The 15,760-nt window shown below is 49.9% G+C and overlaps 6 protein-coding genes and 1 non-coding gene across 7 annotated transcripts; 1 reads left to right on the forward strand and 6 right to left on the reverse strand.

The window, feature by feature from the left end:
- Positions 1 to 157: 157 nt before the first annotated feature.
- BDW70DRAFT_134368 (GFA family protein) lies at positions 158 to 989 on the forward strand. The gene is made up of 4 exons (XM_073736493.1): positions 158 to 326; positions 390 to 475; positions 594 to 698; positions 749 to 989. The coding sequence occupies exons 1-4, from the start codon at positions 227 to 229 to the stop codon at positions 815 to 817; spliced, it is 360 nt and encodes a 119-aa protein (XP_073596870.1). The 5' UTR covers positions 158 to 226; the 3' UTR covers positions 818 to 989.
- Positions 990 to 1,887: 898 nt separating this feature from the next.
- On the reverse strand, positions 1,888 to 4,106 carry BDW70DRAFT_149520 (alpha-galactosidase D; the record flags this gene model as incomplete). The annotated part of the gene is made up of 5 exons (XM_073739024.1): positions 1,888 to 2,614; positions 2,671 to 3,460; positions 3,514 to 3,570; positions 3,643 to 3,941; positions 4,000 to 4,106. The coding sequence occupies 5 exons, from the start codon at positions 4,104 to 4,106 to the stop codon at positions 1,888 to 1,890; spliced, it is 1,980 nt and encodes a 659-aa protein (XP_073596871.1).
- A 761-nt stretch (positions 4,107 to 4,867) lies between these two features.
- Positions 4,868 to 6,713, reverse strand: BDW70DRAFT_167241 (uncharacterized protein; the record flags this gene model as incomplete). Its single annotated transcript, XM_073742178.1, has 2 exons — positions 4,868 to 6,314; positions 6,442 to 6,713. The coding sequence occupies 2 exons, from the start codon at positions 6,711 to 6,713 to the stop codon at positions 4,868 to 4,870; spliced, it is 1,719 nt and encodes a 572-aa protein (XP_073596872.1).
- A 2,455-nt stretch (positions 6,714 to 9,168) lies between these two features.
- BDW70DRAFT_149522 (aromatic alcohol reductase) lies at positions 9,169 to 10,227 on the reverse strand (the record flags this gene model as incomplete). Its single annotated transcript, XM_073739025.1, has 2 exons — positions 9,169 to 9,652; positions 9,767 to 10,227. The coding sequence occupies 2 exons, from the start codon at positions 10,225 to 10,227 to the stop codon at positions 9,169 to 9,171; spliced, it is 945 nt and encodes a 314-aa protein (XP_073596873.1).
- An 877-nt stretch (positions 10,228 to 11,104) lies between these two features.
- On the reverse strand, positions 11,105 to 11,647 carry BDW70DRAFT_159064 (ankyrin repeat domain-containing protein; the record flags this gene model as incomplete). The annotated part of the gene is made up of 1 exon (XM_073740633.1): positions 11,105 to 11,647. One exon carries the CDS (start codon positions 11,645 to 11,647, stop codon positions 11,105 to 11,107), a length of 543 nt encoding a protein of 180 aa, XP_073596874.1.
- Positions 11,648 to 12,185: 538 nt separating this feature from the next.
- On the reverse strand, positions 12,186 to 12,258 carry BDW70DRAFT_t87. The gene has a single exon. It is a non-coding gene; the product is annotated as a tRNA-Arg (tRNA).
- Positions 12,259 to 14,154: 1,896 nt separating this feature from the next.
- BDW70DRAFT_167247 (Gfo/Idh/MocA family protein) lies at positions 14,155 to 15,544 on the reverse strand (the record flags this gene model as incomplete). Its single annotated transcript, XM_073742179.1, has 1 exon — positions 14,155 to 15,544. The coding sequence occupies exon 1, from the start codon at positions 15,436 to 15,438 to the stop codon at positions 14,155 to 14,157; it is 1,284 nt and encodes a 427-aa protein (XP_073596875.1). The 5' UTR covers positions 15,439 to 15,544.
- Positions 15,545 to 15,760: the final 216 nt, after the last annotated feature.

A 15,760-nucleotide genomic window follows, 5' to 3' on the forward strand; every position in this document is an offset into this window, starting at 1 on the left:
AACAGAATAAAATCTGAGCTGACTGTTGCATTTGAATTCAGCGTCGCATTAAGCGTCCCAAAATAGCAGCTTCTGCCTAGCTAAGAATCCTTCAAGCGTCAGAATACGAGAGCCAAGAGCTCACTCAGCCATTCTGGCGGGTGCCTATAAGACCGCGAGTATCTGGGGAGCTGCAACCATTTCCCTGCTTTCATTCACCGTCTGTCAGCTTAGCTGTGGAATCTTAATGCCAGTCTCTTACCGAGGATGCTGCCACTGTGGCGCGGCGAGATTTACCTTTGAGCTGCCAACACCCTTGGAGGAGTTGGAGGTTGTCAACTGCAACTGTACGCTGATCACAGAACGAACCCCAGCCAAGATTCAGAGATCAAAGTTAATGGCTAGCCCAGGCTCGATCTGCACAAAGAATGGCTACCTGATGCTATACCCGAAAGCCTCAGAGTTGAAAAATGAGCATTCTGAGGATGTTGTTGTGGTTCGCTAACCCCGTTGCGCTTGCATCTGGATCACGGATTATTGCAGTTACTTCGCCTTTATACTTGCCACTTCTGATCCCGTTGAAGATCTTCTAGAGGCTAACAAATTACACTAAGGAATATCGCTTTGCTTCTAAGCAATACCCGCACTACTTCTGCAAGACATGCGGGACCAGCCTCTATGCGAGGGGGCCTGAGGGGAGTGATATGATGGCTGTAAATGTATGACGGAACCCGTTGCATTTTTCAGCTTGTGAGCTGATATTGGGCAGGCAAGAACAATTGAAGGCATCGAGATTGACAAGCTGAAGCTGAAGAAAGTGGACGGGAAGAGTATCTGAGTTGCGAGGGTTATATGGTCAATATTGGGTGCTTAAGGGTCTGCATTGAGAAGTACTTATATAATGCAAGAGGCGTACCAGGCGGAAGGTGTTTGCCGAGCGTGCGAATGGTATCTTGCGTGTATGAGGTGGCCTAACTGACGGCATAGTGTCTTCCCTCTAAGCTTAAGGCCGGAACTGGATCAAGGTGGGAAGTTGATCTACTGTTCCATCCGGGACAGAAGAGTCAAGAGAGTCAAGAGTCGGACAACAATGCCCTGGTTATCAGGAAACTAACTTTGTTCCTTAAGTAAAGGGAGACGCGGAAATTCCTAGCCATAGTCAAACGGTGAGGACATTCCTCAGATTCTCGTACCGGTACGGCTGTTAAACTGAACTGAACAGCGGACTGGCCTGTTCCAAGCCGGGTGATATAGCTCTTGCTGAAGACACCTTTCTGCTGTGGATATACGGGACATACCATGGCTTAGATAATGCCTAGAGCTCGCCCAATGAGCCATTCTGGCAGATTTTAGAGGGCTTATGAGAAATACTGGAGTACACAGCAGAGCTGCTGTGAGGCGAGAGGTATACAAAAACACACTTGCCAGCTCTATCAGCACAACGGGATGCCTACTAAGATTGATTGTGGCCAAACATCTTGACTATTGGCCTGACTCCGTGAGATTGGCAAGTTTGCTTGAAGACCATGAAGTGGAGCGGTGCAAGAAGCGCTTCTGGCTAGGAATGGAGGGGATGGGGATAAGTAGTCGGGTTGGTTGGCAGGGCCCTTGTGCCGTGAATTGAGATTTTGGATCACATAGGTCAAGTGTATTCGCATATCGTGTGCGGCTCTAGGAGGTGGTGCCTCATTAACGATGTTTGCACTGAGTTAGTGAGGTTATAGCTAGGATTTGATCCACAAGCACACGTCCTTCAGTATCTGTCAGGTCATGCTGTTTCCTGCTTCCTAAGAACATAAGCCGTTGACTTACTGACCCAAAAGTCATAACGGCAGATCCTAAGTACCTAGTTTTCTGAGGTGGACTCTCAAGCTATCAACTCGCCTTCTCATCTTTCTTCATCCCGTCTCAGTCATACACAGCAATGCCCACAACATCAGGAGCATACTTCGTAAATCCCCCTTCGCCCCCCTCATTGCCGAGCACAAGCTCGTTAGTTCCCTTTACCCACCCATCTGTCAGGACCCCAAGTCGGCTAGAATCCCACCACCCAAGTCCTGGGCCAAAGAGCTCACTATGGCGTCCCGACAGCGGAACCTCCAGTCTGACTGGATCGTTATCATTGACTCTGATTGTGAGGTTGCGCGAGTTTGAGCCCCATCCCCAGGAAGAGTCAAATGCGACCTCGTTGTTTATGTAGTCGATCTCGAGGTACTTGGAACCGGACGTTGAAGAGTTGATGTGGGCCGTTGCGGCGCTTCCTGTGCTGAGATCGACGATCTTGGAGCCAGCGGGAAGACAGTATGTGTCAGGGCAGGTATATGCACCTGCTGGGGATGTCAGGGTGAAGTCTTGCGTGCCGGTATAGTAGGTTGGTTCTGGGGGACTGAGGGTAATGAAAGAGAGGGGGGGCGCGTTGCGGAAGGTGATGGTGTTATTGGAGCCGGCGGTTAGGCTGACGGATGCTGATATCGAGGAAGACCCAGCTGGGATAGAAGCTGAGATTGGCCTCCTGCTGCTGTCTGTGATGATAGCTATATTTGTTGCAGCTTCAGCGACCTCGGTGAGGGTGATATTGAGGACAAAATTAGGGCTCGAGGTGACGGCATAGATGTCGGAGAATGTTGTCACATCACTAGCCATACATGTCAACATTCACCAGGGCATTGATCATAGGAAAGCGAAACTCACCCAGTCGTGGCCGCAAACACATCCGCCGGATACACCCCCTCCTCTACTGTCTCAGCAAGCTGCACCAGTATCACTCCATGCGCCTCGACAACACTACTGTAGCTTGTCTTGACGCCCTTCACGGTCTCATCTGCCCAGACATTCTGCAGTGTCCCAGCATACTGCAGCCCAATATCCGGCAAATCAAGCGTGATCTCCCGATCCTCATCCCTCCAGTTGATCACAGCCGCAATAGTCCTCCACCCTTCCAACGGCCCACTCCATACCTCATACCCTTCGTCACTCCACCTCCTTCTCAAGACCGCGCTGACACCAAGAGCGTCCTGGTTGAATGCAATAACATCTGCATTACTCAGAATCTCCAACGATTTCGCCCTCATACTCGGGATGGCAGCCCCAATCGTCAAGGGGCTCTTGAGGATACTCCACAGCGAGAAATGCGTTTGCTCCTCTGGCACAGTCAACACCCCATCGAGTCCGACAAGCAACATGTCTAGATCTGGCCACTGGCCTGGTCCGGCGAAGTCGGTTTGCGGAACGGCCTGGTTGAGCGTGCGGAAGATGGAGCGCCAGTGAGGTATAATGTCGTTCCCGATGCGCCACGAGTGGCCAATTTCCGGGGCCCAGAGGGCGGGGAAGTCGATACCCCATTCGCATACTTGGAATAGGATATCCCGGTCTTGGGCTTGGATGTAGCGAGACATGTTTGCGAAACGGGGGTGCGGGGATGTTGAGGGCGCGTAGTTGACGTTTGGATAGTTGGTTGCGGCGTCAGAGTAGCAGTTGTCGTCTGACTTGTTAGCATTCTAAGACTAGAGAGAATAAGAATATAGTATAGAGTACATTTCAGTGAATCAGCCCCCCATTCGGCAAAGGTCCTCGCATCGATATCCTCGTAGTCTGTCATCGCAAGGCAATCAGCATATTTTCACCCGGCAACAAGCGGAAGAAGGCAGAGAAAAGAAGACATACACAGATTCCCTGTACTGTTGGGTGGACTCCCACACAGCAGAATCCCGGAGTCGCCGTAGACTCCAAACAGTAGACCCAGATCATGCAGATACCGACCCATCGCTGGGAAGCCCTGCGGAAAGAGCTCGGGATTCCAAGTGATCGTGCCATTGGGCAATCTGTCCTCGACGCCCCAGCCGCAATCGATAGTCACATAGCGATAGCCGAGGTCGGCGAGGCCGGTGTCGACTAGAGCTTGCGCGTTCTCGTGCACGATGCTCTCGTTGGGAAAGCAGTTATATTGATTGTAGGTGTTCCATCTACATCGGTATTAGTGAAACGATCTGGGACCCGCAAGGAAAGGAAGAATTAGCTGACCCCATCTGAGGAGTGCGTGCTAGCCCGTCATCGAGACGGGGCTTGAGGGCTGGCGCTGGGGATGCCAGTGCCGTGGTGGCAAGGACCAGTGGAACGAGGGCTCTCATGCCTGCGATCAAGCACTGACTGGCTGGGTATGAGTGTACTCTGATTTTTCCATGTCTGCCCCAGATCAGACCATGGAAATTTATAGATTGCTACAAAGACAGCTGCCGGGAAATTTCCTATTCGAGATGCAGATCATGCAGCTCCAAGAACGCGGTTATGGTCGCGGTTAATATTCGCAGCTCGCACAGTGCGGGGAATACTACAATGAATAATAATACTGCTGTGCTATAGCCTTTCAAGTGTTGCTTTTGTCCAAGACTCAATCTCGCCCTGCATTGAGTACATCGCGCTGGAAGGAGTTGCCACACCTTTTGCCTGTTCCGATACATGGACGGCCGCTAGCAGAGCCCTAAAGTTTCCTGCACGATCCTCAATGTCTTGTCATATTATGCTGTTTTTATCATGCTGTCATCCAATGCCATAGTCTCACAGACGAGCAGTACGTATGCTCTGATTGACCCCCTGAACCCCGGTCAAGGAAATTGAACTCCAGGTACCGGCTTATAGCGGCTAACCACAAATATGAAGATCAAGTTAGCACGCACGACACTAAATCTGTCAGATTAGGCTAAATACTCTTGCTGAGAATAGGCTATACTATGTCCGACTTGTACCTAGCACCATTATTCACATACCTTACAGTTGTTTGCTCAGATGCTAATGCTCATTTGCGCGAGCTCGTCTCTAGCCGGTCCATACACGACAGAGAACTGGCACGCCGGGGAAGAGTGTCCGGGGTTGTATATCATCCTCGAACGGTTCAACTAAAGGCGCCTGCAGCAACACAAAGTCTCCCATCCCCTTGCATGCTCCAATAGTCGCTGCCTACCGTCGCAGCTCCATAGAGCGCATGACCCGGATCGTACCTCTGCTTGACCCGCAAAAGCGTGTCGTAGTTAGTTCCAAAATAATCCGTTTTCCAATCTGGGTTATCGAAGGTTGCCTCGTTCGTATACGCGCCATATCCTGCACCCCCTGTAACTTGTTTGAGAAGATCCTGATTTGCATTCGTCAAGGCCTGACGGCCCAGAATGATGTCCGTCGACGCCCCCGGCTCAAAATAAGCGTCCATGTTCAGAGTGTAGAGCGCATCACGCCAGGCAGGAAGAACGGCATTTGAGGCAGGTGTATTCCCGACCCGGGTATGCGTAATGTTGGCCGCAATCCCGTTGATCCGGATATTTGGGTGAGAGGTTATATTGCGCAGTGCGGAGACTAATTCGGGGAGCCTCTCAGTGACCGTCCGACGGGGGATCAGTCGGCCACCGACGGTCGAATTTGTGACCGTGATGCCGTAGGGTAAGGCGGGCGTGTAGAGTGCAAAGTGGTCGTAAAATGACGACTGGGTGTTTGTTTCGTAGGTGTAGTTCAGCCCTAAATCATCTAGGGACTGGATAAAGGGCGCTAATACTGAAGAGAGTGTAGATGCAGGATTATCCAGAAGCGTAGCGGCAACTAGGCTAAAAGAGGTGTTTGTGAAGCTGAATAGAGTGGTCATTTTCGGTGTCTCGTCGTGGATCAGGAGTTGGATGTGCCAGGCTGAGATGGCTGCCCAGTATGCCTCCATCTCTGCGTCTGCGTTAGTCTCGTTGCCACCAACAGAAAATGAGAGCGAAGCCCCTGCGACTACTCCGTCTTGATATGCCCTCATCGTGGCCGAAAGAACGACTGCGTAGGTCCCCCCTCCCCCACCGTTAAGCGCCCAAAAGAGGTCCTCGTACTCGGCAGGTGAGACGATAAGATGTCGTCCATCTGCAGTGATGACTTCATATTCCAGCACATTATCAGCGGCCAGACCGTATGCACCCTGCAGCGCACCGTGCCCGCCCCCTTGGACGTACCCACCGACCACCCCGACAGTCGGATTAAAGGGGCCAGTAACTCTGAGACCGTACCTTGCTGCGAACTTGTAGACCTCGAATCCCTGGACACCTGCGCCCAGCCTGAGCGCTGGCCCTGAATAGACCGGACCGGTGTGGTTGACTACCTGTATCCCATTCAGATTATGCATCCACAGTGCCAGGGACCCTGCACCGGCAGACCGTCCAAGAAAGTCATGACCTGTGTTCTTTACAGACAGACGGATATTGTTCTTCTGCGCGAAGGCTAGCCCGGCGATTACATCCTGCGCGGAGGAGACGTTTACCGCGTAGGGAGCAATGTTTCCGAGGCTGCATGGAGAGTCTCTGGACATGAACGGGCTGCAGCTGTTATTTTGCCAGTATAAGGACATCACATTGACGGGGTCCATGAAGCTAGTAGCGGTCGTTAGCAGGAAACCAGACTGGCTGGCTTGCTTTCCAAACATACGAGGCGCATTGAGGCATAACTTACTAGGGAGGCGGACTTGCCCATCGTTCCTGGAGTGCGCCGCATGTGATATTGTTATATTCTTCCCCGTGACATGGACTAGCCAGTGGGATGCCTCGAATTAGACGGCCACCGACCGAGTTGTTTAGTTGTTGCCACTGTTCGGTACTGGGCCATTGGGGGTCGTTTGGGAGGTAGCGGCAGGTACTATTGATCGTGGGACGGCCTGGCGCTGCAGCAACGGCTAAAAGCACAGCTAGCAAGCCACATGTAGTAAGCAGATAGTGGCGAGACATGCTGCTTGAGATGGAATCTGTTAATTGCACTTATAGAAACGCTGGGCTGTCGGCGTCCACAACTTTGGTTATAAAGCAAGCGGCCCCTCCACCGTACTCGCCCCGACCTGCTGCTGGAATTAGATTCAGCCTCGCAATAAGAAAATATTAATTATGAAACTGTCAGAGACGGCACAGCCCAGCTTATTATGCCCATTATTTCGTGAGCATGCCGTACTCGGGCCCGCGGGCGTCAGGTCCAGGATCCTACTGGTTTTACTTCCAGGTTTACTCCGGCTCAATTGCAGAATATGACCGGATAGCTATATTTGATTCTTACCTTACTACATATTCACGAATTTTCTGGTACAGTCCATATTATATATCACGGTACTCCTATCCGTAAGAAGTGCAGAACGTCATCGATCCATCAGAAGAGTTGTCCACGTTCTATTCTAGCTGTTATTACGTGAGACCCGCTACCATTATCTAGTGCACCAACGCCAGAATGACCATTAGTGATTAGCGAGCCTATGCTCTCGGTTTCAGTCATAAAAAGGGCCCCATCAAGTCTGCCATTATCCCGCAGTCCTGAGATACCCCTGGGGAAAAGCACACTCGGGCAACGATCCAATAGCCACTATATGTCTATCCAGCGCGCCAACCGTTGTTGACCAACACCCTGAATCTATTTATCCTGGTCCAGAGTATTTCTACCTTTATACTTAGTGTCTTTTCCGAGGCACATGAAATGTATATGGACGTCGTACTCAGGCGAGGTTGAAATAGAGGACTGAACCGTTTCCAGTCGGATGTCTATACCCACAGTTCCAGCCTTATTCTGTTCATTCATCCCGCTTCTGCTCTTAGTCAACTTTCAGAAACTTGCCACAAAGCCAATCTCTGGATCGCTTGTATTTGTGCTTCATTAATGGTGGTTATATTGGCATCAGCATCAGCGTCAGTTTCGTGCGTCGATGGCTAAAGGGATGCTACATCATGTACATAAAACTGCAAGTTCTAATAAGAACTGTTGATAAACTGTAAGAAATTTAGTATTCTATGCATAGCCCTGGTATTAACAGATGGTGATTTGTACACTTAATCCTGAGTCCTAGTTTCTTGCCTTACCTGGAGACGCCTAAACCACGGAGCTTTGCATGACAGGCGCATACAAACTTCTTTATTTTCGCAGCACGGCCATGCTTTGACAAAAACCACTGACAGATGACTTTTTGTTTCATCGTTCAATAGCCAGCTCGCTCTAGGAAATGGCTTCAATCGGCATATATGGCCCGACAACAGCAAGGCCAGCAGCTTTTCTTAGAGAATTGCGTACCATCTCTTCGCCAACTAGTCGATTTTGGGGCGCGGTAAATGCCTAGATAATTTTCACTTTTATCTTATAAAAGACTAGTCTAATTAGTCTAATTCCAACCCATCCTGAATCAAGTCGCTAGGAGTTAATCTCCTCACGTAATTAAGGGACAGTACTTCTCTGAGCGAGAATAAATGAATCATTCTTGATTTGCCTTGCCCCCTTTTCTGTTGTGCCTAAAGTTGATAGGTTGAATTGTTCCAGAGTGATACGGAAATATCATATGACCTTCATCGTGTACACGATGAGCCTCTGTGGCTGGCTTACACCACGTTATTTTAGCGGCCTGAGAGATTTTGCCACTACACCAAAAAGGGTCAACCCTTATTAGTAGAGGCTTTTTATTCTGGTTGTCACGGCCTAATCTCTGACCCCTTATCTGACCCCTCTACGTATTGTACAGATTGATTGAGAGATATTGAAGAAGCTATCTCTCGTCAACGAGATAGATAATCAATCGTCATATGGCATCCGATCCTTAGTAGGCTACGTTCGTGTAGTTGATACAGTTTCCTCCTGCCCTTTCCCCTCTGAGCATCCACAACACAGAGCATTACCAGCGCTCAGTTTGTAGTGAAATCCACGGTTGGTCAGAAGAACTTGGCACAGAATAGAGAGAACTAAGTGATTGTTGTCTGAGAGAGCGAGCTCATGGACTTAGTTACAGAACAGAAAGATGGGAGATACACGTGTCATCTTATATAGCCCCTCAATATTGGAGTATCAGCTACTCCAACTCCAAGCACTTACTCCAACTCCAAGCGCTAAGCCAAATTCATAACACAGTTAATTACGACTTGTCGGAAGTTTGTACTTCATACCTGTTTCCACTTTTATTGATAAGTGTAGGCCAGACTCGCATGGTTAGGTGAGTAGGTTCATTCTATGATCTTGCCGGATCTTAATCGCGTGTCAAGAGTTCACGCGATCAAGATGCCCAGTTTAGCCAAAGGCCCGTCGAAGTCTAGATCATAATCTAGCCCCATTTCCAGCAAGGCGGTCAACCCTAAATGTTAGATGTGATGGGAACTTGCTGCCATGGAACAGTCCTTATAGCTCCTCTACACTACCACGCCTGATATTTGGACCAGCGGATATCTATCTATGAACATACCCTTCAAAGCCCGGATGCCCAACCTCCCCCAGCGCCTCTCTGACCACTTCCTCAAGATCCCTTGTTGGTAGTGCCAGTTCCCGATTTCTCAGTTGGTAAAGCGGCTCAAAATGCCCACTATACGTCCCCTTTGTAAATCCGATATTGATCAATCCATACCCAGCCTCAGTACTGCCCTTGCTCCAGGCCTCAGTCAGCGCAGGGATTGCCTCTGTGGTATTGACAGACTCGCGTCGCCACGTTTCACCGGTAAGCCTCTCGATCGTCTCGACGAGCTCGACCTGCGTCGTGGCAAAGTCGCTCAGGAAAACAATCTGGTTTGCCGTCGAGCTAGGACTGAGTAGGATACGGTTCAGGGCAAGCGCGGTGTTGGCGAGCGTGGTTGTCGAGAAGCGGCCTCGTCCGTCATCGGTCAGAGTTATGGTGCGGGTGCCGTAGTCAAGGCCGAGGAAGTTGTTGCGAATGGACCTGTCAGCTGGAGGTCAGTCCAAATGTTGGAACTAAATCGGATAGAATGAAGTTGACTAGAGAGTTTGAAGAGATGAAATGAATCGGGATATGGAGATAAATGGGTAATAGTACCATCCAATCCACATCCCACACGCAATCGCCGTCCAGGTTAAACCAGTGTCCTCCTTCAGCCGCAGATAATCCTGCACTCGGCCCTTGTCTCGGAAGACAGGCGAGAGCTCTCGCGCAGCAGAGTTGTTGTTGTCAAGCCCATACTCGGACGGGATATACCGCTTGACCCCAGCTGCTACAGCCGCGTCAATGAACTTTAGCTGCTCTGCGACAGAGAAGCTGGTGATCGCGTTCACGACCGCATCTTGGCCTTGGAAGGCTCTGATTAGGTCTTCTTGCGGGTAGGAATCTGCGGTGGTGATTACTCTCGCTGCTGACGTGATTCTGGTGCGGCCCCTTGAGGACTCCCGAGTGAGGACGGTCACTTTGAAGGCTGGTTCTGAGAGGAGAGATTTCAGAAGGATGTCTCCCAGGGAGCCGGTGGCCTGGTGATCGGTCAGGTTAGAGTTTCGCCCAGGCATGTTAAACGATTGGGGGCATTCAACGCACACCAATGAGGACGATGTTTCTGTAGCTATGCGCGGCCATTAGTTTCCCGAATCTTCTGGTCAGGCTTGATTTGATGGACAACGAACTGAATGTAGATTTGAGTATGATATGGTATCTAGTGGCTTATATACCTCTTCTACAGAGTGCAAATCCCGATATATGACCAATCCCGCAGGATCACTAATCAGAATGCAGCTGCACGCCTTGGATCATGTTAGCATAATCAGTAATCTCGATTCGATGTACCGAATAATGCCATACTTGATTACTAAATAATTGTCAGAATTCCTGCCACTTTGTCCAAGCACCTGCAGCCCCGCGGGATTCCAACTCAGTCCTACCTATTCTGTGGCAACCATATGTTCCAACGTAGCGCAAATCCAGCAGCATTGAGATTCCCAATATAGTTTCTTACGAGCACTCCGGCGATATGCGTTAACCATATTTATTGGCCTGTTCTTGTACCGGGAGACATAGTCGTCTCAATGGTTGCGGTCACGAGGGTGCAGATATTTCCGAGCACGGCAAGGCTGGAACTCACAGCTAAATATCGCGAAGAACAAGCTTCTTAGTATAATGGATATAGCAAATGCGTGATGCCCACTCGCGCTGTGATTGCGCCAACTTCAAACTTCAGCTATACAAGGCGTAGATTCCACAATAACGAGAGTAAATAGACCTTCTACTATATGCCACGACAGCCACAAGCAAGATGGAAGAATCATATACGCTCTACTTATTGAACTACATGCTGGTGTTAATATGGAATACCTATAAGAGAGGTTCGGTGTGTGAACCCGGAACTGAGTAAAGCCAACTCATCAACAGTAAAGAATCAACACCACAATCCTAGACCTTAGCCTTGCCCTTTCTCATTTCCCCCCTTAGAAACTCAATAACCTCAATCTCCACCGCAGCCGCAGCATGATCTAATGCCGTCATCCCCTCCTTATCGACTTTGGTCAAACTAGCCCCAGCCTCAACAAGCAATCTGACAACGTTGATTTCGCCGGCCCTCGCCGCGAAACCCAACGCGGTCCGTCCAGCCCTGTCAACACAATCAACGGCAATTCCCATCCTTAACAGCTCTTCAACAACATCTACCCTCCCATGCATCGCCGCAAACTGCAGACTGCCAGTGATATCAGACGCCTCCGGCGATAATGCTCGTTCGTCTGCTATGAAAGCAAAACACTCGTCTGGTGCTCCGCGGCTTAGTAGGAGCCTGACGATCTCGACGTGGTTGTTGAGTATAGCAGCCATGAGCGGCTTGCGCTGGCCGATTCGTGGACTGGTGCCGGAGTCAAGGACGTCAGCTATGAAGGCGGCATCACCGGTTTCGCAGGCGTACTCGAATTCGTTGGCTGTGATGTCGAAGTTGTTGAAGGACATTTTTGTGAAGTGGAAGGACATTGGATTGCGGACTGTAGTACTTGTCGGATATCTAGAAGCGTATTGTGTTGGTTCTACAGTATACCATGCACACAAAAACGTCGACTCGAGCGCGTCGACACTACAACTATATAAATATCACTGGCTATTCAAGTACAATTAGTGCTACGAGTTGCATATTTTTCAATTCGATGAGACTGAAAGATGAGCTAATATAAAGAAGACGAATGGTCTCATCTCGGTATAAAGGCTAGCTCGAAACAAGTAAAGAAATCATAGAACACGGAGTAAAAGGATACGAGTCGCGTTAAGCAAAGAAAATCGGAAATGACAACAACCTCTCAGATATTTTGGTCTCTTCGCCTGATACGCAGGGACTGCACCCAAACTGTAGCTGATACTACATAGGTTAAGTCACGTGCGATTGCAGCCCTACCAGGTCCACCTCAGCCCCGTTCATCCCCATCCATACTCCACCGGCACCAAAAATTGGTTCCTAAAAAATCGGCCCTTAGGGATAAGAGAAAAAGCAAAAGGATGACCGACGCAGGGCTCGAACCTGCAATCTCCTGATTCGTAGTCAGACGCCTTGCCAATTGGGCCAGCCGGCCTGTGATTGGAGGACTGCGTCTGCTTTCCACTAAATATGAATCTGCATGATATCTAGTGATAGAACCCAGGATTTTGGCATTTTGATGCGAATATATATAATCTGCATGGTCTTTGATCATGATGAATGAACACCAATATTCAAAGCAACTTTATATCCATAAGGTTACTATGCTGTATAATAACCCATACCTATTAGCGCATCGCCTGTATTCACCGAGTGTTAGCAAAAGTAACCAAATAATTCATTACCCTAGATTTTTGAAGGCAATTTAGAACAGCACAAAACAGCTGAATCTGGAAAGACGCTAACCATGACCTATTCATTTCATCGTGGTATAAAACCTAAACAAACTATTCGAAGTATACCGAAGCGCATCTTACCATAGTCATTAGAACGCGAAAAGTCACAGCCACCATAGAAATAACGTGGGCGATCTTGCAGCAAACCAAGTATACAGCGTGAGATCGGAGTATGCCCGCCTCCGTCGCGGTAGTTGATAACTGTACCGTGGCATGACAGCGCAAGGCAAGCATCCTGTTGCGTGTTGGCTGCAGCCAAAGGAAGAGCTCACCCAAAGGCCACTCTACCGCAGGACGCCATATTGGATATCCACCGGATGAGCAGACCGACGCACCCGTGGGTTGCTGCAAAACTTAGAAGTTCATTTCACGTCGTGTGGCCTGAGTGCCTTTTTCTGTCCCTTCTTCTGCTTCTGCCTCCCGGGAGTATTGAGCACCAACGTGTGCCCGCAGCGGCGAGTATAAGCGCCATTTGCCTGCTGGTAACTGGGCGTTAGGTCTACATTTACGTCAATCAATCAAAGCCTTGATTATGAATGATCGACCAATAACGTGTTTTCATTAATGGCGTGAATTCCCAGCTGCCCAAAAGTCGACAGGGCTGATGTGAGCTCGGGCTGCTAGTAAAGTGCTGATAATTTGGCTTGGCTATCCTATATTGCCGCTGTTAGAGGGACGCAGAATATCACCGCCTGTGCATATAGCACTTACCGAGGCCTTGCTCAGGTGACTTAGTCGATACTCCCTTTTCTGATCTGGACGTGTCCATGAATGCCGCGGTCGAGGCGGATGTTAGAGCACCAAAGTCGTTGGGGTCTGCCTCCATGGCTCGAATACGCCGGGACAGAGCGTTAGTCATGGCTATCCGCGTCGTCTATCGCTGGCCCATTATAAAACGTTGAAACTCACGGTTGTGGCCGCATCTGGGTGGTCAGAGCGTACTGAATCAGCGACTCCTGTGCTGCTCTGAAAGTCCTCGAGGATGCCGCAACAAGGCTTTTTGCAGGTATTCACAGAGTAGGACAAGCTCTCCAAGAAGACCTAATAATGTAGGCTTCGCCATGTTTGAGCATGACCTCATGACGTTTAAAGAAGACTGAACTCCTAGATAATTGAATAATATTCCCGAGGGAGCTAGAATTGAATTCTATAATTAACATGGTCTTACATTAGTTACAAAGCCGACATTGTTCGACAAAGCAAGATGTCATTGGAAATTGATTTGGTACATGGGGAAGACCCAATATAAGGCAATTTGTGCGGTGGTAGACTAAATAATAGTCTTTTTCTTCTGAATATGAATATTTATGCACAGTTTGGCAGAGAACTTGGGGTCCCTGCAACTGCTTGTCGACTTCAAAGGGCAGAATCGGAATCCAGACTGATGAAGAGACTAGCCGTGGCCTATGCGGCAAGCTATTAAGCCTCGCACAGTTCGTTTGCACTAGCGAGTCTCAATGGTAAGGCTCAAGAATACAAGAGCCGCATTTCTCCTAACCAAGACCTGAAACAGCTTGAAACAGCCTAGAATTCTAGCTCTATCATGCATTCTGAAGTCGTGACTCTATCAAAAAACACAAAACTCCTCCATCGCACTACACTTTGAAGACATCATCAACCCTCACCGTCTGCCCCGTGGTCATGGACTGATTCGCACAGATGCCCGTCAGGATCGACAGCGCCCCATCCACATGCGACGCAGCCCTCCTGTACGGATCACCGCCAGTAACCTCTCCAAATAGATCATTCAGCAGCTGCGGATCGCCCCCTCCATGACCACCACTCCCCTTGGGAATCTCAATCTGCACAGGCTTGCCAAACAGCGGCCGCAACAGAATCGACTGGCTTTCCAATGCCCCTTCTAGGGCCTGTTCGCCACCAGAATTGACATACGACTGCTCGACGACTTCCACCTCCAGCCGGCCTTTACTGCCATTGAACATAACTCGGAACCCTTCCCAGGGCGCGTAGGACGTAAGAGAGTAGGTGAGGACGGCACCGGAGCGATACCGCACCATCACGCCCATCGTATCCTCGATGCTGATTCCGTCGCTGAAAACAGACTGGTCCCGGAAGTAGGCGTCTTCCTTCTCTGCATCCAAGTACATCGCCTTCAGCTGCGGGTTTCGATCAAGATGCAGCGCAAAATGGTCATCCTTCGCATTCTCGCTCCCATACGCACGAGAGTAGAACTTTGTCTCACCACGCCTTTCTGCATTCTCCCTTCCGTAGAACCTGAGGTCGCCCATTGCAACCACTGTCTCGGGCCTGGACTGCAGCCAGAAGTTGACCAAGTCAAAATGGTGAGTCGACTTGTGCACGAGCAAGCCCCCACTGTTCCGCTTATCGCGGTGCCAGCGCCGGTAATAGTCGGCGCCATGCTGAGTATTGAGCAGCCATTCGAAATGCACCGAGTTCACTTGACCGATTGCGCCGGATGACAACAGTTTGTAGATCTTGGTGTTGTGAGGCGCGTAGCGGTAGTTGAAGGTTACTCTCACTCTGTTGCCTGTTCGCTCGACTGCGTCGAAGATCTGCCGGCACCGAGGCGCGTCGATGGTCATGGGCTTCTCAGTGATGACGTTGCATCCGAGTTCCAGCGCGCGCACGATGTAGATATTGTGCGTGCGGTCGATTGTCGTGACAATGACTTCGTCGGGCTGTGTCTCTGCGATCATGTGGTCAAAATCAGAGGCCAGGAAGGTTGGGATTCGGGCGTGGCCGAGTGCTTCAAGGCGTGAATTGGCATAGTCTAGGCGCGTCTGGTTCGTGTCGCAAAAGGCGACGAGCTGGGCTGTTTGAGGGAAGTCTTTCACGATTGCGGTGTAGAAGAAGATGGCCCGGCCGCCGGTGCCGATGAGGGCGTATTTCTTGACCATTTTCTTTCTTTTCTTCTATGCTCTCTTTTCTTTTCTTACCCTTGGTTGATAATGTGTTCTGTCCCTGCCTGTGAGATATCGAGCCAGCTAGCTGCTGGGATATAAAGAGGGGAGAGTTGTACTCGGGGTGAACAAGACCGAGGCAACCCCGCAACCACTCCAACAAACGCATGAGGAGGCGCCTGCTAAGCTCAAAGCGGACGGTGTGGTGTGTCGGCCGGGGAGGGTCAAATAGGCTGAACGGGCAGATCGAGAGATCGTCGTGGATTTTCCATCAATCACCGGACAGTACAAGCCCACCCCGCATTCTGGCATGGGCAGT

The sequence above is a fragment of the Aspergillus foveolatus genome, assembly GCF_047715535.1.
Source record: "Aspergillus foveolatus strain CBS 279.81 unplaced genomic scaffold BDW70scaffold_18, whole genome shotgun sequence".
In the NCBI taxonomy this organism is placed as follows: Eukaryota; Fungi; Ascomycota; class Eurotiomycetes; order Eurotiales; family Aspergillaceae; genus Aspergillus; species Aspergillus foveolatus.